Here is a 23073-nt window from a genome sequence, read left to right on the forward strand (position 1 = left end):
CTGAACGGCTCTTTCCAAACTAATGAGCGTAACAGAAGTCAAAAAGCCCATCTCTAAGCAATGCTTTCAACTCCAAACGCTATGTCTCACATGTAGGAGAAGAAGAAAAGGAAGAAGAAAATTTCATAAGCTTTCACTTTATTATAATGCCCTCATGTCATCTTTGTTTGAATGTGAAAAATTGATGTGGTGAGAGGGGTAGTATTACTTGAAAAAGAAATAAATCAACAGTTAATGCATTATATCCTTTAGATTGTATTTTTCGGATTTTACAGGTACCTTTGGGGATGCTACATGGAAACAACTGTTTTGGTGTGCAGAAGTCCACACAAGGACTTTTTACCATGGTTAACTTAACTTCTGTTGGTGCACATAGTCATTTGTCCCTTTAATAACCAAACATTTTATCCCCTGCCCAAAAAGGATCACCTGTTGACAGCTACTAATAAAAACTTTATTTGTTCTATGGCATTTGAGATCTGAAAGCTCAAGATGAAAATATGTAATAACATGCCAGGCAGCAACAGTGACGAGCTGTTCTAATGAAGTCTTAGCAATCTTGTTCAGGAAGGCTATGAAACAACAAGTAACTCAATCCAAAACTTCCTGAATGGCTCTGTCTCTTGGACCATTCTCTCCTTAATTTAAATGAAAACCCTACCAGAAAATCCACTGCAAATCTCCTACAATGAACAATGGATGCCATAAATTTTCTGGATTAATGGGAAGTGACAGGAAACTTACCACAGAAAAATTAAATTGATTAGTAGCTGTCACTCCAAACTGGAAGTTACTAAACTCGATAAAAGATTCCCAATAAGAAAGTATCTATCAATATTTTACAACTCCACTTTTAAAGTAAACTGCCACTCATAAAGCAAATGAATGCAGAACTCCTGTTGAGAAATAACATGTTTTCATCTTTTGCAACTCAGTGTCCCTTTCCTTAGCTTTGATCATATTTGTCATTAATCCTAATCTTCAAAACCCTTCTTTGCAAGTCCTGGAAAGCTCTTCCTGAAATAACAACCCCTCAGAGCGAAACATAGAATGACTCCAATTTGGACATTTTTAAAATCAACACTCTTAGCTTATTTTCCCAAATTGGTAAAGACAACTTCTTATTCAAAAAGCAACAAAAACCCAAGCACAAACCTAATCAAGACTGTTCAGCTTCTTTTTAATGCTACAGTCTTCCTCCTGGATTGCTCTTAAATTGCCTGGCTCTTGCGCTGTGTTTCTCTCTGCCTCTGTCCCAACAGCTCTGCAGTCCTGTGCCTCGGCTAGAGCAGCTGCCGACAGACCGCGGACCCAGAACTCCTTGTGGACAGTCAGGCAGCAAAATGGATCATCTGAAAAGGTCATGCTGGCTGACAAGTGGATGCGTGGTGCTGTAGCCACAGCCTGTCGTTTAATTAGTGCTTAAGACGCGCAACAGGCTTTAGAGCATTTCTTTGTCTTAGTGCGAGGCAAAGAGGCTTCCTTCTAGTAAAATGGTGAACTTATTTTACAATTATTTTCTTCATTAAATCCTTACAGATTAACAAAATAGAACCATCTAGAAACAACCTTTTCAGCTTCATTAATATCTGTTCTTCCACGTTATTCCCTGCCATTCACTCACAGGAAGAGGAGAGCTCCAGACCAATGACTGATTTTCCATCACTCCTCTCTCCACTTTCCATCCCTCCCTCTTTATGCGAAACTATCAAATTTACTCCGACTAGATGTGAGGCATTCTGGAAAAGAGTTTGACAAAACAGTGTGCCTCAGACAGGCAATTTCATTCTTTGCCTTACTATAGAGTTGACAAGTTATTACTGTGATTTATATCAAATGAAAAGAAAACACACAGGAGGGGGAGAGCCCGGTCTCCACAGACCATGGGGCTTTCTTCGTTCAGTTATGTTATTGGAAAGGGGTGATCCTGAAGTCACTTGCTCCAGTGCATACCATGGAACTGATCAAAAGTGAATTAAAAAAGATGAAATAAATACTGAAAATTCATGCAAGTGTAATCAGAATTAAACCCTAAACATAGTTCTGGGGAACACATCAGGACTGTGTCCTTCCATACTTGCAATGCTGCTAGGAGTCCATGGAGAACAGGAGGGGTTGGACAGAGAAAGGCATTATTTTGCCTCTCCCCCAAAGTCCTCCAGAACAGCCCACCCAGTACTGCCCCGCTTTCCTTCTACAATAAATTATTTTTCCTCTCTTAGGAAGATGGGAGCAAAGGAAAAATGAATTAGGCAGGTGCTACAGCTGAAGTTCCATCTGCCTCTTTGTATCATTTGTGCCGGATACCACTTTTTAACTAGACAGACAACAGGAACCACTCAGGCAAACTCATCAATTCATCTTTAAGAAGGTCTTTAATAAACTACATTTGTACTTCAGAGCTGTGCACAGCAACACCAGCAATTTCTTCTTTCTGCTGAAGGCAGTTTGCTTAGTATCACCCGTGGCTTTTGCATGGTCTAACACCGCCACCAGATAACCAGCCTGTCCTTGGCAGGTAGAGCTAGTGGACCTAATGCTGTCCCTCTAAGTTAATGACACTACCCAAACTGGAGTCATCAATAAACATCACCATTAGGCTTGCAGTGTCTGAGCCACTGCCATTACTAAAATGTTAAACAAGATCAGCTGCAGAGACAGATCCATGAGATGCTACAGTAGCTGCATATCTGGTAAGTCTTTTGTCCATGCTCTGCACTGCCACACCTATAGGCTACTTCCACTTTCTTCAGCTAATTTGCATCTACATCACCTTAATATTGCTTCCCATGTGGCAGTGTATCAAATGCGTACTGAAAACCACCTAATTTTCTGATTATTTGGGTATCATCATCCCTACTTAGCAGATGAAGACGCACAGGGACTCACCCAAGGCCAAGAGCAGTTCAGCAAGCTGAACCTTGTTCTTCTGGGAACACTTATGGCACTTGATGGTCAAAAGCACATCTATACAGCTTCCACTGCCTTCTGTGGCAGAGGAACCAACCCACAGAACAATGCTTTTTTTCTGTCCATTTTTTCAGTAGTAATCTGCATATTCTAACACTGACAAACACTCATTAGAGACTTTAAACATGTTACTGTCTCGAGGAAAGCATGAAAACTGTCAGCCTACAAAAACAAATGCATTTTTCCTCCAGGGTTTCTTAGCCTGTGGGTATCACCCTCCACCAAGACCTCGAGAGTAGTATGCAGAATAGGAACCTCAGCTGGATAAAAAAGATATTCATCGAGACACCTGTTATAAAAAGGGATGCCAGTCAGCAGAAAAAACCCACGCCTACTGTCTCAGACCACCTCTTAATTTGTAGTGATACTGGCTGCCTTGCTTTGTTCTTGCAGAGCTGTCATTTCTTCCCCTCCCACTGTTTCCTGAACGCTGACATGTAAAAACATCCAAACTGGTGCTTGAAGTTCCCTCTTCAGCTCATGGTTGGCTTCTAAAACCATGCGCCTTGTAGACATTTATATTACAATCACTTTTTTTCTGGTATTTTCATGTTATAGCAAGGACCATACAAGATGTACATTGGTTTAGTGCTTAAGATCAGCTTGAAATGAAATGAGAAAACTGCTAATAAGGTCATTTAAAAACGGCATCAATTCTTTCCCCTTCTGAAGTTCATCCGGAATCAAACAATCTGTGAAACCGCAATCACTCAGCTGAACTTCAGTCTAAAATGCCGAACATAAGAGGAATGACATTTTAGGGCTGAAAGGAGGACGCGTGCTAGAGAGGCATGCTGTGACACAGCTGGGCGCTGGGGAAACCAGCCATGGACGGATGGTGGCGATGGGAAGGATGGCTGAAATGCAGCAGGCACATTCACCGTGATGAAAGGTGGCTCGGATGAGGCCCGAGAGGTGGCATGGGGGACAGGTCACTCACCGCAGCCTGCTCTGCTGGCTCGGCAGGCTCAGCAGGGACGGCCTCCTTTTCCACAACAGCAGCAGTGGGGGTTTCCTCGACCTTGGGTTCCCCAGGTGGAGCTTCTTCAGCCTCAGTCTTTTGTTTTATCGATTTTAAGTAGACAGTGGAAAAATTGTTGAGGAGCACATGGTAGCGGGGAGGGAAGAGGGGAATGGGAACTGTGCCTGGCACAGTGCTGCTTCAGGCTCAATCTTGCCAGGCTTTGCCAGGGAGAGGACAGCAGCGCTTGGCCTTACAGCATCTAAAGGGCATCTTCCTCCTCAATGTTCTATATATGTAAACTGAGCCAGTCCTACATCCCTCCCTCATAAGGAAAGAAAGCATCAGATTTCTGAGTTACCGAAAGGGGCGATGGAAGTCGGGGGGAAGGCACTCAGTTTGCTCAGAAATGCTCCAGAAACTGATGGCGAGGCCAAGAGTTGAAACTGGCACCCCAGGCTTCAAATATGAGTTTTTAAAATTATCCCCTATTGCCTAGTTCTGTCTGTTCTCAGACTAATATAGTCCCTTCTCCAGTGAAGGTAAGAAGCAATTAGCAGAGACTCAAACAGTTTTTATATACACAAGGGCAACCACTGACTGCTTGAATTCTGGCAGTGTGAAAATCATCCCTGATTTCTTATTAAAATGCATTCCCTCTTGAGCTCTCGATCACCTACAAGGCATCCATTTGTCAACCCACTATTGGGATTTCTACCCTTTTAAATTCTGGCCTAAGCTTGTTTTTTTAGCAAGAGGATCTAGCAAATATCCCCAGCCTTGCAACACGTTCAGTCCTGTGGCAAAATAACTCACAGCAAAAGTGCGATCTCCAATGGAGACATCACTTTGCAAATACACATGCATACAAGGGGAGAGCTGGAAGCTGTGCTCAGCATATTCCATTTATAAAGATGGCTGACTCAACCAGATAAAATAACCCCAGTAGATTAATTTGCCATGAACAAATTGCTCAGCATAATATGAAGCTTAAAAGCTATTTAGCTGCTTTGCTGTTGATAACAGGCAGCTGGCTAGAAGGTCTCCTATGATGAAGAGATGGCTTCCATGAAATTCTTAAAGATACCAAAATCCTCTCCTCCCTGACATTTTTCAGGAAAAAAAACACAGAGCCTCTCACTCATTTTCTCACATATTCCTTAAGCAGACTGATTTTTAATGAGATACAGAGAAGTCTGCCTAAGCAAGACCTTTAGAACTTGGCATAGCATACAGAAACATTCATTATATTACACCACGCTGTGCAGAAATCTCTCTGTGTAGTGTATTAATGCCAGCTCTAGGGAATTTCACAAAGAAGAAATAGGACTGAAATGAGAAACACAAAGCAGATTTATCCCAGGTAAGATGACTAATGAGGTTCCTGAGGTTTAATACTGGGAGAAACTTTCAGGCTTAAAATCAAAGGTAACATGTAATAATGCAGATTGTATGGATGTGCTTCAAGTCACTTGTGGACAAGCAGTCTTCAGACTGGTTACCACATTTCAACTACAAGTAAAAATACTTGTAACCATATTCAGTAACCATTCTGAACACAAGCACCGCCAGAGGCATTATACAAAAGCCACATTAAATAATATTCAGCATCACTTTGCTGCTATTAAGTAGCTATAGCACTCACCCAGCGATGCTGCTATTCCACACGCTTACTCCAGGCTAACCAAAGACTGTTAGAGAAACTAAGACACTGCCCAGGTATGACCACTTCCAAAAAAATTCTCCACCCTTTAGAAGTAGACTGTGCCTACTATTAATATGTGGAGAGTGGATAAAACTACAGCAATGCTGGAGATATTTAAACAGCCATCATGTACTACCACCTGCTTGCTGTACATTGGACCATAGTACTCATTCCTGTCACTTCACTGCAATAAATAAACTGTTTGACTATACCTTTGAAAAGTAAACCTATCTTAGAATGTCCTGGTTTTCTTTTCCTCTGCACTATCCTTGTGAAAGACTGTTTCAGTGAGTAAAGATCTCCACCTTCAATGGTAACACCCACCAACTCTTCCAGGTTAAGGTTTTGTGAGTTAGAGGGTAGCAAACAGAAAAAAGGAGCAAATATCTTTGCACAAAGAAAAAAAAAATAGTGCCATTTTTCACAGGGCATTTAAAAAGGAAGCAAAAGCCATCACTTACCAAAGGCTCTGTCACATTCTCATTGGATGGCACTGTAAATGCAGAGGTATCCTAGATATAGAAATGAAAAACAATGAGGCAAAAATATTTGAGATGGGGTGTTTGCAGGTGTCTATTAAAGACCTGATTTTTTTATGGCTTGTTCAGGTAAAATCATGAGTAACTTCACATAGAATAACGTGGCAAATAGATCATCTAAATAGGTATTGATAATAATTATTAGTTAAGCACTATTAAAGATATTAAAGACTTTTTCAAATATATAGTCTATGCTTCTAGACTGTGCTATGTTATTAAAGGCGGTGAAAAACCCTTCATTAAATACATGCAAATTGCAAAGACTATTTCAGGCACAATGCCCTTCTACGTTGTGAAACTGAGAATCCTTTTTGCAGACTACACGTGCCTGTGTCTGGGGAGTACACCAGCTATAAGCTACTTTCACATCCACTTGATTCTGAGCTTTTATTGGTATAGTACCTATAGTAATTAAGGATACAAAATTTTACCTGCATTAAGAAGGTACAGAAGTGGAGAAGAAGTTTTCCGATATCATAGTCATTCAGAAACAATTAGTTTTCAAAATATTGATGGACTAAATCCTTCTCCTACTGCAGTGGGGGCACCAAATTTTATTTCTCTGGGGTAAACATTTTGCCTTGATGATTGGGGGCAGTAGCCTTGTGCTTTGCCCCCTCCTTCCAGATCCTTTACTAATTTAAAAGAGCCAGAGTAAAATGAATAAGCACTGAAAGACTAATTTTCAGCCTTGTATAATATCAGCTTTTGTGTGTGTGTTTAAAAAATGGTGTACAGGGTGTGCTCTGGATGAGCCAGCCCCAGATTATCCACCTTAAACTTGGGATGATGGCACAGCTTTGGAATTTGAAAGCATAAATGTGTTATCTTCGTGTGCTCCATCTCTGTGATGCCTAACACAAACTCGCATTATCAGCATAGCAGTAAACAAATAACTTAGGTTTGACTTTCAGATTAAAATGTATCTTAAATGAAAATAAAGATGCAGAAACAAATAAAACTCCTTTTATATATACACACACAAAGAGTCACTAAAAGTATGTGAAACTGAAGAAACCATGCTTTACAGGATTTGGGGATTGTGAGAAAAATCCACAAAAGAGCACAATAAAAAAGCCAAAACAGTCCTTTTATGAGGAAACAAAACGGTTTTGCTAAAACAGTCAGATTTTTGCTATTAAATTCAGTCAGGCCAAGGGTACCAAGAATATTAGCATCATGCTAGTAACATTTAGGAATAATTTCTGAGAACAGTCAAGGTTTGGATTTGAGTCAGGATGACATTGTTGTGCAGCTCGTTTCTAGAACAGATCTCCTGAAATTGTACAGCCAGTCCTAATCCCTTCCTAACTGCACAGAAAAAAAAAATAATCTTACAACATGTTTATTTCTTACCTGTGCAAATCCATTAAATGCTGTGCTGGATGCCTAAGTAGAAGTGAAGATCAGAAAAAAATTATCATTTGTTTACTAAATCAGAACATGAGTCAAAACATTTTTATTTGCAAAATAAAAATAGGCCAGACATTAAAAAAAAAGAGAAAAAATAATAAAATGAAGGGTGAGGCAGCAAGAAATATGACGACAGTGCTATTTGATAACAGGTGTCGCAGGCTTAAAGAAAACACCGAAAACAAAAAAGAAAAAAGCAGAGTAACTTAAGTATTTTTATAAAATAAAATTAAATTAAAAAAAAAAAAAGGACTGGGTGCATTTAAAGTTATACATATAAAACACAAAACCTGTGAGACACAATGTGCCTTCACAGTTCAAAGCTTCATTCCCCATTTTGAAATGCATTTTTGTCAGCCTGCTTCATTACACGGCTGAAGGGCACCACACTATGAGCAGTCGCATGGCAGTTTTTCAAAAAAAAGAACAGCACGGGCTTAGGAGGGGCAGCGGGAAACACACAAATGGATTGGTTTTAAACGACAAGGTTATGCATTGCCTAAGGAACTCTTTGTCTAGACTAGGCTACACACTGGGGTAGGTACCTCTTCTTTATCAGCCTCAATTTCCTGGTACAACAATCCATATCTCCGGTTAGCAATTTCATCTTCAGATAAATCTGAGTTGTTGGTCTCATTGTCTTTGGGACTAGTGGAACTCTCGGTGCTAGCATTTCTGGAATTTCCCATTTGAAACAGGGCCAAGGGTCTAGCTATCTCCTGGCTCGGTCCAGGACTGCTAATGCCTGCCTGCTCCCCAGGCAAGCCTTGTTTTACTGGTGCCTCCTGACTTCTATTGCTTGTGCTCGCACCTACTTCTCCCCAGCTGCTATCAGGCCCTCCTAGGTCTTGCGTAGACCATTTATCACTAATGCCTAACCAAACGTTTTCCATGTTACCTCCCTCTGAGTCTTCCTGCTTGGGGAAAAAGGGCCAATTATCCAGTCCATTGGCTTGGCCATCTGACAGATTAGAAAAACCCCAGGAATCATTAGTAACTGTTGGATCCCAGTTTGCCAGCCAGGGGTCTGTTTCCAAGGCCTCAGGAATGTCACTGCTAATAGGAGGCTCTTCAGCAACTGCTGCTGCCGCCCTACCTGTCACTTGGTCTTCTGCATTATCTAGGCAAGGATTACCACAGCTTGAGCTAGCAGCATCGGCTGTCTCAGGCGGCAATACGCACTCTTTTTCAGCAGCAGCTTGACCTTCAGCAGCAGTGCTACCATTTGGGATGGGGCTGATGCTATTGTTTTCGGTTCCTTTCCCAGACTCTTCTGCTCGGAATAATTCAGCATCACACACAACATTTCCAGCACTTGTAGAGTCCTTTTCTGTGTGGTCAGTTACCTCTAGGTCAACACGTGCTGTCACATTTATACACTCCACGGACGTACTCTCTCCAGTACCACTGTCAGTTTGGTCTAAGCCATCCTCAAACGTCCTTTCATGGTCCTGATCCCAGATACCAAAGACACTCTCAGGTTCAGCGCCAGCATTTTCTATAGTTTTACAGTTGTCCACTACTATTTTGTCCCCACCTTCCAGTCCTGTGCTCAACAATGGTATTTCTCCATCTGCCTCCTCAATGACATTGACCCCTTTGAATTCTTCTTCCTTAGGGTTTTCTTGCTTCGCACCACTAGCTCTCCCAGCATCCCCACCATTATCTTCCACCTCAGATAGATTTTCTACCTCTGTGCTGACTAAAATGTCAAGATCTGATTTTGCTAAATCCTTTTGAACTTCTGCCTCACTGTTTCCTTTGGTTTCACAACCTTGTTCTTCCAGTTCCTCTGTACCTTCTACCTCCTTGTAGTTAACAGCTCTGGTCTCTACCTTTTTACTTGGCTTGACACCTGCCCACTCTTCTTCCTCCCGTTCTTCCTCTGCCTTTTGAATATCACATGGGAAGGGTTCATCCAACAAGCTATCAGTTCCCAGGATGGGTGTTTCGAAACTGGTTATGTTCTCTAAAGGCTGATTGGTCTCCACATCTTCCCATGGGACATTTTTGGCATCCAACTGGTCCTCCAGTGAAGTCCTCTGGTTTTCGTTTACAGAAGCTGACCCTGGTGCAGCATCCTCCTGCTCACCTACAGCAGGCCAAACACTAGCAGGCAGAGCACCCGTGGATTCACTTGAGGTTTGCTCTGCCCCGGGGAAAAGCAAAGAACCGCCTGCAGTAATATCCTGGCTGACACTGGGTGTGCTAACATCTAGGCCCCAGTTGAGTGAACCTAGATCAGTTTGAGATCTGTTAATATCTTCTGATGACCCACTGTTTGGGGTTTCCTCCATGACCAGGTTACACAGGGAAAGACTTTTTGAAGAATCAGGCTTTAAGCAGACAGAAAAGCAAAGAAAAAACACAAGATGAAAAAGATAAAGGCGGACTTGATGAGAAAACACAAAATTTATATTTTACTAGAGCAATTTTAATTTAAAGAATGAAAGTGACTAAATTAAACCATTTAAGGAAAAGCTATGTGGTTTGCAACATTTGGAGGCAATAGATAGCAATGTAAAAGAGTGGCACTGATAGACAAAACCAGAAAAACTTTTATTACAGCACACTGATTAAAGCATGTCTCTAGAGTGGTTGCAATGTTGGAGGAAGGTTTGCTTACCGGCTGCACCAATTCGCTGCTTGTCTGTATAGAAGAAAATCACACATTAAAAATACAGAAAATCACACATTAAAAATACAGAAAATAAGAACATGATGTACTTTGTTACAGCAGCAGTTCATTAACCACCAGTTCTCCAACCAGCAGCAGTTACCAAATTAGTGTGGGGAAGGAACGGCGGGGCCCCTCCTGCCACCCCACAGAAGACTAATCCTAGGCCCCTGAATTTAAGCCACGTTCCAGCCTCTGCATTACATTATAAAAGAAATTCTGTATGTATGTTGAATATTCATCAGACCTTGCCTTCCTCTGCGTGCCACAGACATTTTTATCACAGGAACCCTGTTATATCTCAACTGAAAAGAGAGGGTGGCTCTGGGACACAGTGACCAAGGAAGAAAACAACGCAAGTGGCAGTGGGACTAACTTGTATGTACACTAAGGCATCACTGCATCACTCAGGCAGTGCAGAGGGCCCTCCGCATGCAGCTCTGAATCTCCATCACCCTGTGCCATGCGGAGGCATCTACATCCACACAGAGTACGGCATCGAGTCACAAAGCCTGCTGTCTACACTGCCACTTGGAACAGATACAAATGCCGCATGGAAGATCAACGACTACTCCGCACTCAACTTACTAAGAGAAACTCAGTAAAAGGTTGAGTATCCCTAATTTCAAACGTTCGGCTGTGAAGCTCAACACTTTTTTTCTTTTTTGAAACTAGAGCAAAGAGGAAAATAATGATAATACGGAATACATGTATAATATTAACAAGCTATAAATAAAACTGTGTGAGAGGGAGACATTGATAAAGCTATCTAATATAAGTTTAGAGCAATAAATTCAAAACATTTCAGGGTTATTTTAGCTGGTCTAGATATTGGCAGCCTTGAAATTTTGGCTAGCCTACATACGTGACTATTTTTTCAGGCTTTATTTAACCTTTCCCAATAGAAAGAGATGAGCATTTAATATACATCACATACGCCATGTGTTCACAAAACAGTGCTGCAGTGCTGAATATATGAGAAGCATCCACAGATTTCTGTGCTGGCTGAAGCTGCAAAAGGTCAAAAATGTGCACACCAGGCTCCACGTCAAGTCAACCCAGCTACCTCCGTGATGTAAAGTCATAAGAAAGCTCACAAAAATGAGTTGTTTTCTTCCTGCAGATCATTGTATCTGATTCGGCACCAGGAGGATTCATGCAGTTTCCTAAAGTAGCAGCTGCTTTTGTGAATAACTCCAGTTTACTGTATGCCCACAAAGACAAGTTAAATTCTCTCTTCGCTCCTGAATTTTGAGAAAATGGTTGTCCATTGGGTTAAAGTCCTGAGGAACTACATCTTCAGATAATTAAAACAGATGACTGGCATCCATTCCTACTCTCTAATAGCTGTAATTCAGGCATGAGAATAAAAGCAACACACAGTTAGCTGTAATGATTGTGAATCTTATTAGCCTAGATTTCTGACATCATTTAGGTTCTGTAGGCCAAGCAACCTAGATTATTTTTTGTTGGTGGTGGTTTTAAAAGATCCCCAGTGGCATCATATACTTGAAAGTGTTTGTCACAGTCTGTAAATTATTTACCTTGGCTTTTGGTAATAGCATTGTAAATCTGAATTTAGGGTGTTACAAAATCAGAGGCACAGAAATACCCCAGTTCACAACGATAAAGGTCAGGCTTACCGTCCATAGATCCCACGGCAATGTCTGAAAAAAGAAGTGGAAAAAATGAGGCTTTTAGAAAAATCCTGTTCATACACTGTATGTTCAACATGCTACATAACTGTGTCCTTTAACTAACAAGAGAAAACTTATTTATATGCATATTTATAATACATAATTTATATATTAGCACACGTGTGCGTGTGCGCATGTATGGGTACATATCTGCATAATATGTATGCAGATATGGTTAAACAGTGTGGGCAGCATGCAACGGATTGTGGTTATTTCCCACTTAAAAGCAGTTGTTGCTTTCCAGCAAAATCACACCGCCACATGCTTGAGTAACAGCCAGATTCTGAGCTGGTGACTGAATGACTTTCAACATGTGCAGGAGTCTCTGCAGGGTGTAAGCTTTAAAGAGTTTACATAGGTCAGAGTTTTTTAGCCAGTTAAAAAAATGATCCAGCTATCCACTGAGAACAAGTGGGTCTTCTCGTAACTTTGACATCAGGAAGCAGAATGGCATGCTTTTTGGGAAACAAAACAAGAAAGTTGACCAATGCTTTCATTTTCTTGTCCAGACTATGAAGTAATAAACGTTAGTGACCTCACAGCAGAAGAGCTGAATGGACAGATAAAGGAAAAGCAGCAGACTTCCTGCCAAATATTAATAGCCCACCACATGAGAAGGAACTCTCCTGGTTGGTCCCAAGAGCTGTCTGAGATGCTTCAAAACATATCCATTGTATTCACACCTAGCTTCAAGTCCACAAAAAACAAAACCTAAGGACATTCATAAAGTGAAATGTAAAACAGTTCCTGAAATATTTGCAAATGTTAAATGTGACATCCAACATTTGCCTGAGAGAAAGGATTGCTGCATTTAGTTTCTTTTTTTGCCTGCTTCTTATTTTATAAGGACAGAGTGGCTCTTGGAACAACTTCTGCTCTTGTGAACAAAAGACACAGTAATAGCTCACTGCTCAGATTTACAGCAAATTAGCATTAACAGCTGTTTCTCAATCAGTTTAATTTGGTTTAAGTCCAGGTACGTGCTTCTTCTGTGGATGTAATCCACAATTGTACCTGCTTACTCTGCTGTAACATTATTAGCTGACCATTCAAGCTTTAAGGAAAAATGATAGGTCTGCTCTTACAGTGTTAACTGGTACAAAGCCTGGATGTCCTACTGACTTCCATGGAAGGAGAGTTCGCTTGTTTTTCATTTTTTTTCATTTTCCTTTCATTGCTCGTGAGACTTTGAGCATGATGGGGAAGGAACAAACTGAGAGAAAAGTGAGACGGACTACAGCTAGCAAACGGAGGTGAGGGCCAGGCATGTTTAGGAAGGCCACTTCTGAAGAAGCCATAGAAACAGAAAAGCAGGCGAGGAAGGGCAGACCAGGGCTCACGTACTGTGGTCTGATCACCCTGGCAGAGCAGTGGACGGAGGTAATTAATCAAATGATCAATAGGGAAGTCATGCCGGGCCTCCCGAGGCATCACAGCACAGGTGACTACTCTTGTCTTCACATCACTACTTCAGCAGTTTCCTGAAGCGAAAATATCTGTGACGGAGGCAAAAACTATGCGCGTATAAGAATACCACTTAAGGCTCACTTAATCTCCCTGGAAGGTAGTAGAAAGCTTTCCAAAGACTGCAGCCACAGGTTTCACTCTGTCTGTGCTGCCATAGCAATGACCCTGCCACATCCAGTGAGACCAAGACCCAGACGGCAGGGCTGTCTTCCCTTCTTCTAAAAACACGGTGATCTGACTCATCCACATGCTCTTGTGGATGTAGACCATCCTTTCTCATACACATATGTTGGGAGGAAAGGTGAAAGGAGAGACTGACGGTGCTCAGTGAATGCTCTCTGTGCACCTAGATGAAAACTTACAATGTACTTTTCTACACAGAATTATATTCTGAATTTCATGGCATAGTTGCATCTAAACCAACTCTTTTTCACAAAACTAATAAACTCTTCTACAATCTGTACAATATGATGTCAGGATAAACGTGCTCTGTCACAAAAGTTAAATGTCTTTGGTTTAATGATCCCACTGCTCTAATCGGCATTATTACAAGACCAGCTGCAAGGGCAGAGTTAGCAACGCCACAGCTAGACTTTTCTGTCACTGCTGAATGCCAAGGAATTCCCTTCCCTGTTCAGAGGGAGCAAGAAAAATAACAAGACACCCGATGCCTCTGCTATAATTAAAACACTCCTAGCAAACCACGATGCGAAATTTCAGTTAACGTTCAGAGTGCTGACAATACACAAATGTTTTTCTGACAGTGCATAACCCATCAGAGATCACTACAGATCTCATTACATAACTAGGACTGCACAATAAATAAGAAATTAATTAACTGAGGAAGAGATGAGCAGAAAACCAGGACTATCTCAGCCTTAAAGCTTCTTGTCTTCTCACTCCTTTCCCAGTGTTGCATTCCTGTACAGCTGATGAGTCCTCTCATGTCTCAGAGCACAAACCAGGTTAGTGATAGCCACAGGGATAATAGGTTTTGCTAAAAGTGTGTCAATATTGTTTCCTTCCCTGTGTACAACACAGAGCTACAGCTCTGCTGGCCAGGAGAACTTCCCTACTGTACTTTCAGCCCTGTGAGTAGTGAGGGCAAGTTCTGGATCTTAAAATAGCAGGTCCCCTGGGGTAAGCCAATGAAAATCAACAACTTGATATATCAGCCTTTTTTTTTTTTCTTTTACTTTTCTTCTTTTTTTTTTTTCTTCATATTGCTGCAAGAAACTACCATGACAAATATTACCATAGAATGCAGAATTTTTTTAATGCAATATCCTGCAAGGAAGCATCCTATTGCATCCTCTCACTTTCCTTGAGGTTAAGTCTCAAATAGATTTATAAAAGCAAACCCACTCAGATCATATCCACTGCTTGGTACAGAAACTCCATTGCAGCAAAGCAAACACATGCTGACTCCATGAGACCTAGGTCCCCTGAGGCATCTTTCCAGATATGAAGAGTCAAAGCCAGGTCAGAAATATTGTCAGGAAAACAGGCACTGGAGAATTATAATGTTGGCACTAAGAGTTATTCTAAAGATGGAAAATAATGTCATGCTGAAGTCAAGGCCAAGGTACCAGCAGCCGTTCTCATTGGCAGACACATCTCATTTAACCACCTGACAATTTCCTCTCCTTCCAGTACCTCTTCAAGTACAGGGTTACTGAAGGGGAAAGATAGATGGCTGACTAGACAGAGTTGCTCAGGAAGATCAAGTTTTTCAGACACTGCAGGTACACTGCTCATTAGTACATAAGGTAAATTTTTGCTACCAAACACAGCACGTTGCATTCATATGCTTTGCCTACCCCGCGGCAAAGAGATACCTGAGACATGGGTGAATGAGTAACTCCTGTTGATACAACTTCTGGCTTGAAAGGATCGAAGTCCAAATCTAGCAAAGATTCCTCTTTCTTAGCTTCAGGAACTTCATTCTGTTAGAAGAGAAAAATAACTCTTGAAAAATTCATCTTTCAAAAGCTGCCCTGGGCAGCAAAATACTAAGAGGCCCAAGAAAAAAAAAATATATCACAGACTTTCTAGCTGTGGAGAGGAGAAACCTCCGAAGACTTTCCTGAGCTTTAGTGTAACTTTTAATTTTATTTTTACGAGCTTCACTCTTACGATGCCTTTGTTTTATCTTTAGTGCAGCTTTGCCTTTTCAGGGAAGGCCCTTTGAAAGTGCTTTGAGACAGACACCAAAATTAAAAACTACAAAAATGGCACCCAATGTCCATACGTTCTAATAAGTGAATCTCTCCACAAACACAAAGATTAGTAAAAGGCCAACACAGAAGGACATAAATGCATTCAAATTAAATTTCAATTCTGAACATGAATACCAATTTACATTTAATGCTGCCTTTAGCTCTAAACTTTAGAAAACATCTTACATAATACTAACTAAATCTTGCTACACTGATCTGCTCTTACAAAACTGGATTACACGGTAGAGCCTTTTTTTGTTTGCAATTAATGAATTAGCCAAGGCCTCTGAGGTCACTATAAATATATATACTGGTTCAATGGGCTACAGGTCTTCCCTGCTGTTAAATAACACGAACAAATAAGTAGCATGCTTCAATGTAACAGTGTTATTAGCCTGAAACTGCAGCTGAGATGTAATTATCACTAATGATAAATATTTTAGGCAAGCATCTTGGTTTTGGTAGCAAGGCTAGTACTGCCTACTGCTAGTTGTTCAAGCTAGAAGCTTGTCTTTTGATGTATAGAATATGTAGGTAGTCAAGTATTCATTAGAAAGCTGTTTTGAAAAGTGTTCAGATTAGAAACGGTACCATGGGAAATTATTTGTACGCATACATTCACATGTAATCTTATGTAAAAATGGTAACACGGGGTCTGACCACATAGTCGAATGTCCTGTTCCTGACTGTGACCAAAGTGTACACTAGGGGAAGTCTACAACAAACGGGGCAGTCGTTAGAACAGCAAAAATAGGAGATAATAATGATGATGATTGTGATGATAACAGTAAAATAAACATGCAAAGCCTTTCTATTATTAAAACATTTAAGAGTGTAAACTTTCCAAACTGGTGTTACTATTGGTAAAGAGATGTTCAAATGGAGGTAATTAATGGCTTCCATTTGCCACAAGACATCTGAGCTCCCTGTGTCACCTGAAAACGTGGTCAAAATAGCTCCTCAGTGCCCATGCTAGAAATGACAGAGTGACCCGGAACTCTTCAGTCTGGATGAGGAGTGCGAGGGGTGATGTGAGCAAGGTCTACACCAGCAGGAGAGGTTTGGCTCTCTCCATGACTCCTCCAAAGCAGGAAGGCAGGTGGCAGCAAAGCTGATGGGGGCAGACGTGGAATAAAGAAGAGGTGGTGATGCTCCACGTGGCACAGAGTTTAGCTGGGGACCTCCTTGCCATCAGGTAGTGTGAATACAAAAAATTTACATGTGCTGTAAGACTGAAGAAATATGTGGCAAAGTAGTCTGTTGTGAATTTATAAATAAGTTGAAATCATGTTGAGGAAGCCCCTGCGCTGCAAATGGCTGGAGGCTGGGAGACTATAGGAGAAGAAGGTGTAAGGAGTACCAACTTTGCCTGTCTTTTTTTATATTCTTCCCTTGGCATTGGTCTGATGCACTGAAGCCAGTGTTATGGTCTCACACTTTAAAAAGTCAAAACCACAACAGCCCTTCCCACCAGTAACGAGCATTACATTCATTCTGTCATGCCTTTTATCCAATGTGGATTTCATCACATATGCCCTTGAGGCACTAGTACTCATGTGGTCATACGGCTTGATGGAAGAACACAGCATTAGCTAGCACATAATCAGAAATGGATGGAGATGGAAGAGGTAATTATCTTTCACTGAGGTTCGAGAATGAAGTTATTATTTAAGAGGACTGAATGAAATTAATAGTAGTCTGTGTGATGACAGCTAAGGTATCTGTAGTGACAGCATACTGATCACTGACTGCAAAAATTACCGTTACCTGTTACCCTCTGACCAAAGTGAAGAGAACACGTCGCAACTTTAGGAACAAAAGCCCAAATAAACATATGGAGTGACTGAGATATCACATTAGATGGAGATTTAGGGGGAATGGGATTGGTAAGGGGCAAAACTGTGACAGCAAGGCCTGCCAATCATCCTGTGTTAACTCCACCATGACATGACAAAGCATGAATAAAAGCCACATTTGGAAGAGGCAGAAGCAAGGATGTACCTCTCCGAGGACACACATGCACAAGGGATGTAAAAGGCACAAGAAACCTGCAAGGGCCATCAGAACTGCCACCCTCTCTTTGCACACAGTCTGTACAAGCCTTATAATAGCCCCAGCAGACACGGGCTGTTCACTTCAGAACTGTTGGACACACTCAGACACACTAAGTAGACACATTAAGTTCCTGGAGGAGGCATATTATAAAGGCTTACAATGTCCAAGCTAGTAACTGGACACTAGGGAGCAATGTGATGTGAAGAAAACAAGAAATAAAGCAAGGAACACTCATTTCTAAACGATCCTTTCATCCAGTCACCCAGATATCACATCTTCTCACCTCTTTCTTTTACTTAGCAGGAATTAAATCCATTCTTGACAACAAATAAGCGGGAAGTGTGAGCTGCTTTGTTGAATCAGGGCAAAAATATTCAACAGTATCAAGCAGAACTGTTTTTCAGCATCTTGCACAGCACCGAATGCATTACCACTGCTTGATAAAGATGAACAACAATTACAGGGTTTTTGTGTTCGAGAGAAAAAAAGTGTTTGGCCTGTTCATAATCCTCTCTGAAGCATGGGATTAAAGCCATCAAAGCTCTATTCATCAGCCTGTTGGTTTTGTGCCTCTGCATGAGGACAGTGCCAGGGGTACCAGCAGTCGTCCTTTGGGAAGTCCCGCACCATTAGAGGGCTCTGCAGCCTTGATAGCTTTCCTCCAAACTGCCCAACAAGGGCTCTGGGAGTACAGGAGGTGCCATGAGCACCAAGAGGAATAAGTCCTTGTTTCCTTTGGATTTCATGCAATATATTTTCAATAACTGGTTCTCTCACAGAAGGATATAAAACCCATACATCACACTATTTGGGTATGCTCAGAGATCTCGGATACAGTAAGGATGCTTTAGTGATGGGGGCGGGTTTTGCGGAGGCAGAAGCGCAGATGATAAATGAGAATGTGGCCAGGGAATAGCTTAGGTCATTCCCAGGTCAATGACTGCAGAGGAGGGAGGGACGTAAATCACTCACTGAAGGGAGATCAATTTTTCCTTGAGAGAAAAGGAAAAGATTTCAGTTCTCAGCACTACGCCCCACCTTCATTATGCCATTCCAGTTTTATACCAATCTCTCATAGAAAGGACATAAAGATTCTGGAAATGTAACTTACACTCATTTAAAGCCCCATTCCAGTGTCAGCTCTTAATGGAAAAGCAAACTGGTTCCATTTCTGCTTCCCCAGCTGGCCTGACAGGTGAAAGTTAGGTGAATCCAGCATTTAATGCCAGGGGACACATCTAGCACAGGTTATGCCGACTCTTACTGCTGACGTGAAGGCTCATGCTGCCACAATGGCAACTCCCACGAAGTCAGGGTACAATGATGCAACAGACCTGAAATCTCCCCTCAGCAGGAGGGCCCAGTAGTGGCTGCATACTGGGAGGTGCCACTAATTCTTTAATTGCATGGGGACTTAACTATAAATAACTCTTTTCTCTTCCAAATAGATGCCTATGGACGGCAATGCCTTCTTCTCTCCTCCACAAGAAAACAAAACACCACATGTTCAAAATCTCTAAAATAATTTTGTTTTCCACTGCTGTGCCTACATTCTCCCATGTTGTCAAATGAATTAGTACAAAACCAATAATTCATATGAAAACAAAAATTCATAAACATTCTGCATAAGCTTCAGATCTGACACAGGCTCAGATTTCAGAGTTGTGATTACCATAATAGAAAGGGTCCATTACTGAACAACCAGTAGTTACCATAACTGCATATAAGCTGAATAACTGAATACAAATTATACAGACTTATTTTACACAACTCTGGCTTTCCTGTTTGTTATGTGCAATTTTTAGAAATTTCAAAATTTTGTAATGATGAAGTAAAAATAATTTTGATCACTTCTCTTCTATGTAACTAATATTTCTGTAAGTCAAAACCAAGTGAATGAATAATCTAGCTGGAGCAGCCTTTTATACCTGCAAAAAGTTGACTAAAACAGCCAAGTTCCTTCTATTTTTTAAATCACTCAAAAGAAAAAAGGAATACATCTTATGATTTTGATGGAAGAAACAAAAGTAATGAAGAATCACTGTAAAGTGCCACCTGAAATGCTTAGGATTAGAAAAAAAGCATTTTAGAGGAACTCTCAGCTTGTAACACAACCAGGGTGCAGTTAAATCTCAAACATGGCTGCTTTGCACTATTTTTAGTCAGGCCTCTCAGGAAATCTCTCATTTTTTTCACTGTGTTAGCAAAGTTAGCCCTTTTGAGTGATTATGTGTAGTCTATTCAAAGACAAAACACTGTATGCGTGCCCCTTTCAGAAGAGATAACAGAAAATGGTAATTGTGCCTCTACCTTCTACCTGCACTCTCCTCCACCCTCCCCACAGAGATCAGCCCCAAGGCCACTATCTTGGAGAACTCAGGGTGATTGCAAGGTTGGACCCATACACCATGCCCTGAAGCTTACCTGTGATGGGGTCGTCACATTGATTTCTGGGACAAAGTTGTCGTCAAAGAAGTTAATAATGTTCTCCTGCTGCAACTCCTTCGTGGGTGTGAGCTTAGGCAGTGGTGGGACTGGCGGACCTTTCCTCAGCTAGGCAGACAGCAAAAATGTCACAGACTAGTTCAAGGATGAAAGAAAGAGCTTTAACCTAGGCCTAAACAATTTGTGTTAGGTTTTTATCTCTGCTGCTTCACTTTAAATGCGGGAATAAGCCATGGGTTGAAAGAACTGTTTGGTTGTTCACCACCAAACACCTTGAAATAAACATTCTGGGGAAAGCAAAGGTTTAAGATTTCACCCAAAAGCATTTATTGGCTGATTATTTATTTTTTTTTCTACTGTGACAAGCACACAGTGCGAGACACTTCCTCCTCTATGCAGCCCATAGTTGGAAGGGTGATACTGCACAGAACTACGCCTCTGCAGCTTTTTGGCTTCTTAAGTTCACTCCTGTTTAGCTTTGGGATTTTGTCCCTGCCCACCTGTTGCTACCTTTAAAGCCTACTTAATGCTAAGACCATATCACCTCTGGGAACCACAGCACCTCAAAGATGCTTAGGTTACTGCCCTTGCTTTCCAGAGATTCACGTAACTATGACATACTAATTGCTTGGAATAATACCAAATACTATTGGGTAATTTTAAAATTTGTCAAAATACCAAGCAAAAAAATCCATAAAAAATCTTCAGGTGGTACAGTGACATAACACCATTGGCATCAGTAAGACTGAGTCCTACCAGATGAATTTTCAGGCAGTGAGGTGTCACATTTTGGGTGACCAGATAAAGCAAGCATGCTCACGTATCACTAATGCAAAAATAAATTTCTTCTGATGTGCTCCTACCACAGAAATAGCAGTCAGCACAGAAACTATCCCTATTTTGAAAGCGTCAGTAATATCAACACAAGTCTTTGATATGTTCACCGAGTATCACGTACAACTCTCATGCTACAGATGAAGCTGATGCATGAAACTGATTCTTATTTCACCAATACTGGTGAGAATACAAATTACTCCAGTGACTCCAGCAGTGTCAAACTCCTCAATCCAGTGTTAATAACAACCAACAAGTGTTTAATCATCAGTAATTATCACTGCAGTGTTTAAGCTAGCTCTATTATTTACTGTTTTAGAGATTGGCCAGGCCAGTGATACTCACTGGCTAGTTTTTTTTCCAGGGTAAGCATAAATTTGAAGATGACTGAAAAGCAGAAATATAAAATGTACTGAAATTCACGAGGAGGTTTTAGAAACAGATTTTTCTGTTTCTAATCTAGTTTAGAACTATCACTAGCAGTGACAGTTTCTAACTATCACTGCTGGCATAGGGGTCCTTAAGAGACTACACAACTTTTTGAGAAGTGTTTTGCTTTGTCACCACAAGTCCCCCCAGTTCATTGGGCACCTTAGATTTTCTTCATTCCCCCTTATATAAAAAACACTATCCACCCACACTTGTGACACAAGGATGAACAACCAATGAACACAACAGAGTGCAACAGAGCCAGTGGCCTCCCTGCAATTTTTCAGTCACAGCATAGATGAAAAATCCACCATATACACCTTACTGCTTAACAAGCCAGTTTCTCTTGCCAGGTTTCTGCTTACCTGTGTGGGTGACTTCGGTCGCGCTGGTGCTGGAGATGCTGGTGCCAGCATATGATTGGGACTAGCAGTAGGGCTAGGCAGGGGAGAGACCTCCTCTGGTGGTGACGGTGTTTTTGCAATGCGAAGTGGACCTGAATCACTAGACAGAAGCAAAGCAATGGCAAGGACATACATATCATGCTGACTTATTACCTTGACAATTTGATGCAGTAGTTCAACTGCATCCCTGATGTAATGCCAGTGACTGCAAAAGGCAGTACACACTGGAGACGGACAGAACCATTATCTAACGCCTAAAACTAAAATTGCAATTAAATACAGGTAAAATTCAGCGATCTACAGACTCAAAGGAAGTTTTAAGTTTGAGTGATCTTGATTTTTGGAACATCTGTTTACCCAAGCTTTATAACTTGAGGGAAACAGAGTACCTGCAATTTTTTCAGATTCTGTATTTGAAATAATGTTTTATGTATAAGTTTGTAACTATCATAAAATGTGAGATGGAATTATTGTCTTCATTTCACACAGTTCTCAGAATAAAAGGTTTTAAAGATAAAAACCCCAGGGGAAGGCATAACCACAAATAATGCAAATAATTTTAAAAGCTCAGCAACTTCAGAAAGGTTTCAATGAAATAAAGCACAACCAAGATTATTAGAAAGAAATCACTACTTAGAGGGACAACTCACCACAACTATAAACAAGCAGTAGCCAAGTGACTTCAACAGAGCTCTGCTGATACTAAGAAAAGATCTGATGAAGTCCTGAGAAAGGCTCTGCCCTTCCCATGAAAGGACCTGGTGCAAACATTGAGACATATTCAGCTACCTAGAAATGCTGCAAGCTTACAACTCGGGGATACTATGAACTACAGCACTCAACGACCACAGTACTCGGTAAGAGAAGAGCGACTCCTACACATGTTCAGGAAGAACAGAAGCGCTAACTGATTGAGGAGACTACACCATAAACAGGTTCCTAATGCCAACACAAGAAAAAATTGTTCTTTGGAAAGGACAGACTTAGCTCACACTCACCACCTCTTTCTGTGGAAATATTAAAAAAGAAAAAATAGGCAGTTATTAAGAAATTTCTTTCCCAGGTACAATATTTGCCTTCAGGATATTCAGTAGTATACAAGTCTTTAAGATGTTTCTTTATATACAGTTCTTTAAAGGAAAGATTAGATACTGTACTTGCCTAGAATCTACTTCTCACGCTTCTAAAAAGGAAAGCTGTTCTATCTTACAAAGATCCACTCCTGAGTAGTCTTTTAGACCATCATAACTCATAATGG

The 23073-nt window shown here is 41.0% G+C and overlaps 1 protein-coding gene across 1 annotated transcript in view; it reads right to left on the reverse strand.

The window, feature by feature from the left end:
* AMPH (amphiphysin) overlaps positions 1 to 23073 on the reverse strand; it is a 100212-nt gene that overhangs the window by 14272 nt on the left and 62867 nt on the right. Inside the window, exons 10-17 of the mRNA XM_009880924.1 lie at positions 21777 to 21915; positions 20128 to 20256; positions 15268 to 15375; positions 11909 to 11932; positions 10215 to 10238; positions 7532 to 7564; positions 6098 to 6148; positions 3911 to 4027 (exon numbers count right to left, since the gene is read on the reverse strand). Of these exons, the coding sequence (XP_009879226.1) occupies positions 3911 to 4027; positions 6098 to 6148; positions 7532 to 7564; positions 10215 to 10238; positions 11909 to 11932; positions 15268 to 15375; positions 20128 to 20256; positions 21777 to 21915 (625 nt within the window). The remainder of the gene's footprint in view (positions 1 to 3910; positions 4028 to 6097; positions 6149 to 7531; positions 7565 to 10214; positions 10239 to 11908; positions 11933 to 15267; positions 15376 to 20127; positions 20257 to 21776; positions 21916 to 23073) is intronic.

The sequence above is a fragment of the Charadrius vociferus genome, unplaced genomic scaffold, assembly GCF_000708025.1.
Source record: "Charadrius vociferus isolate BGI_N301 unplaced genomic scaffold, ASM70802v2 scaffold453, whole genome shotgun sequence".
In the NCBI taxonomy this organism is placed as follows: domain Eukaryota; kingdom Metazoa; phylum Chordata; class Aves; order Charadriiformes; family Charadriidae; genus Charadrius; species Charadrius vociferus.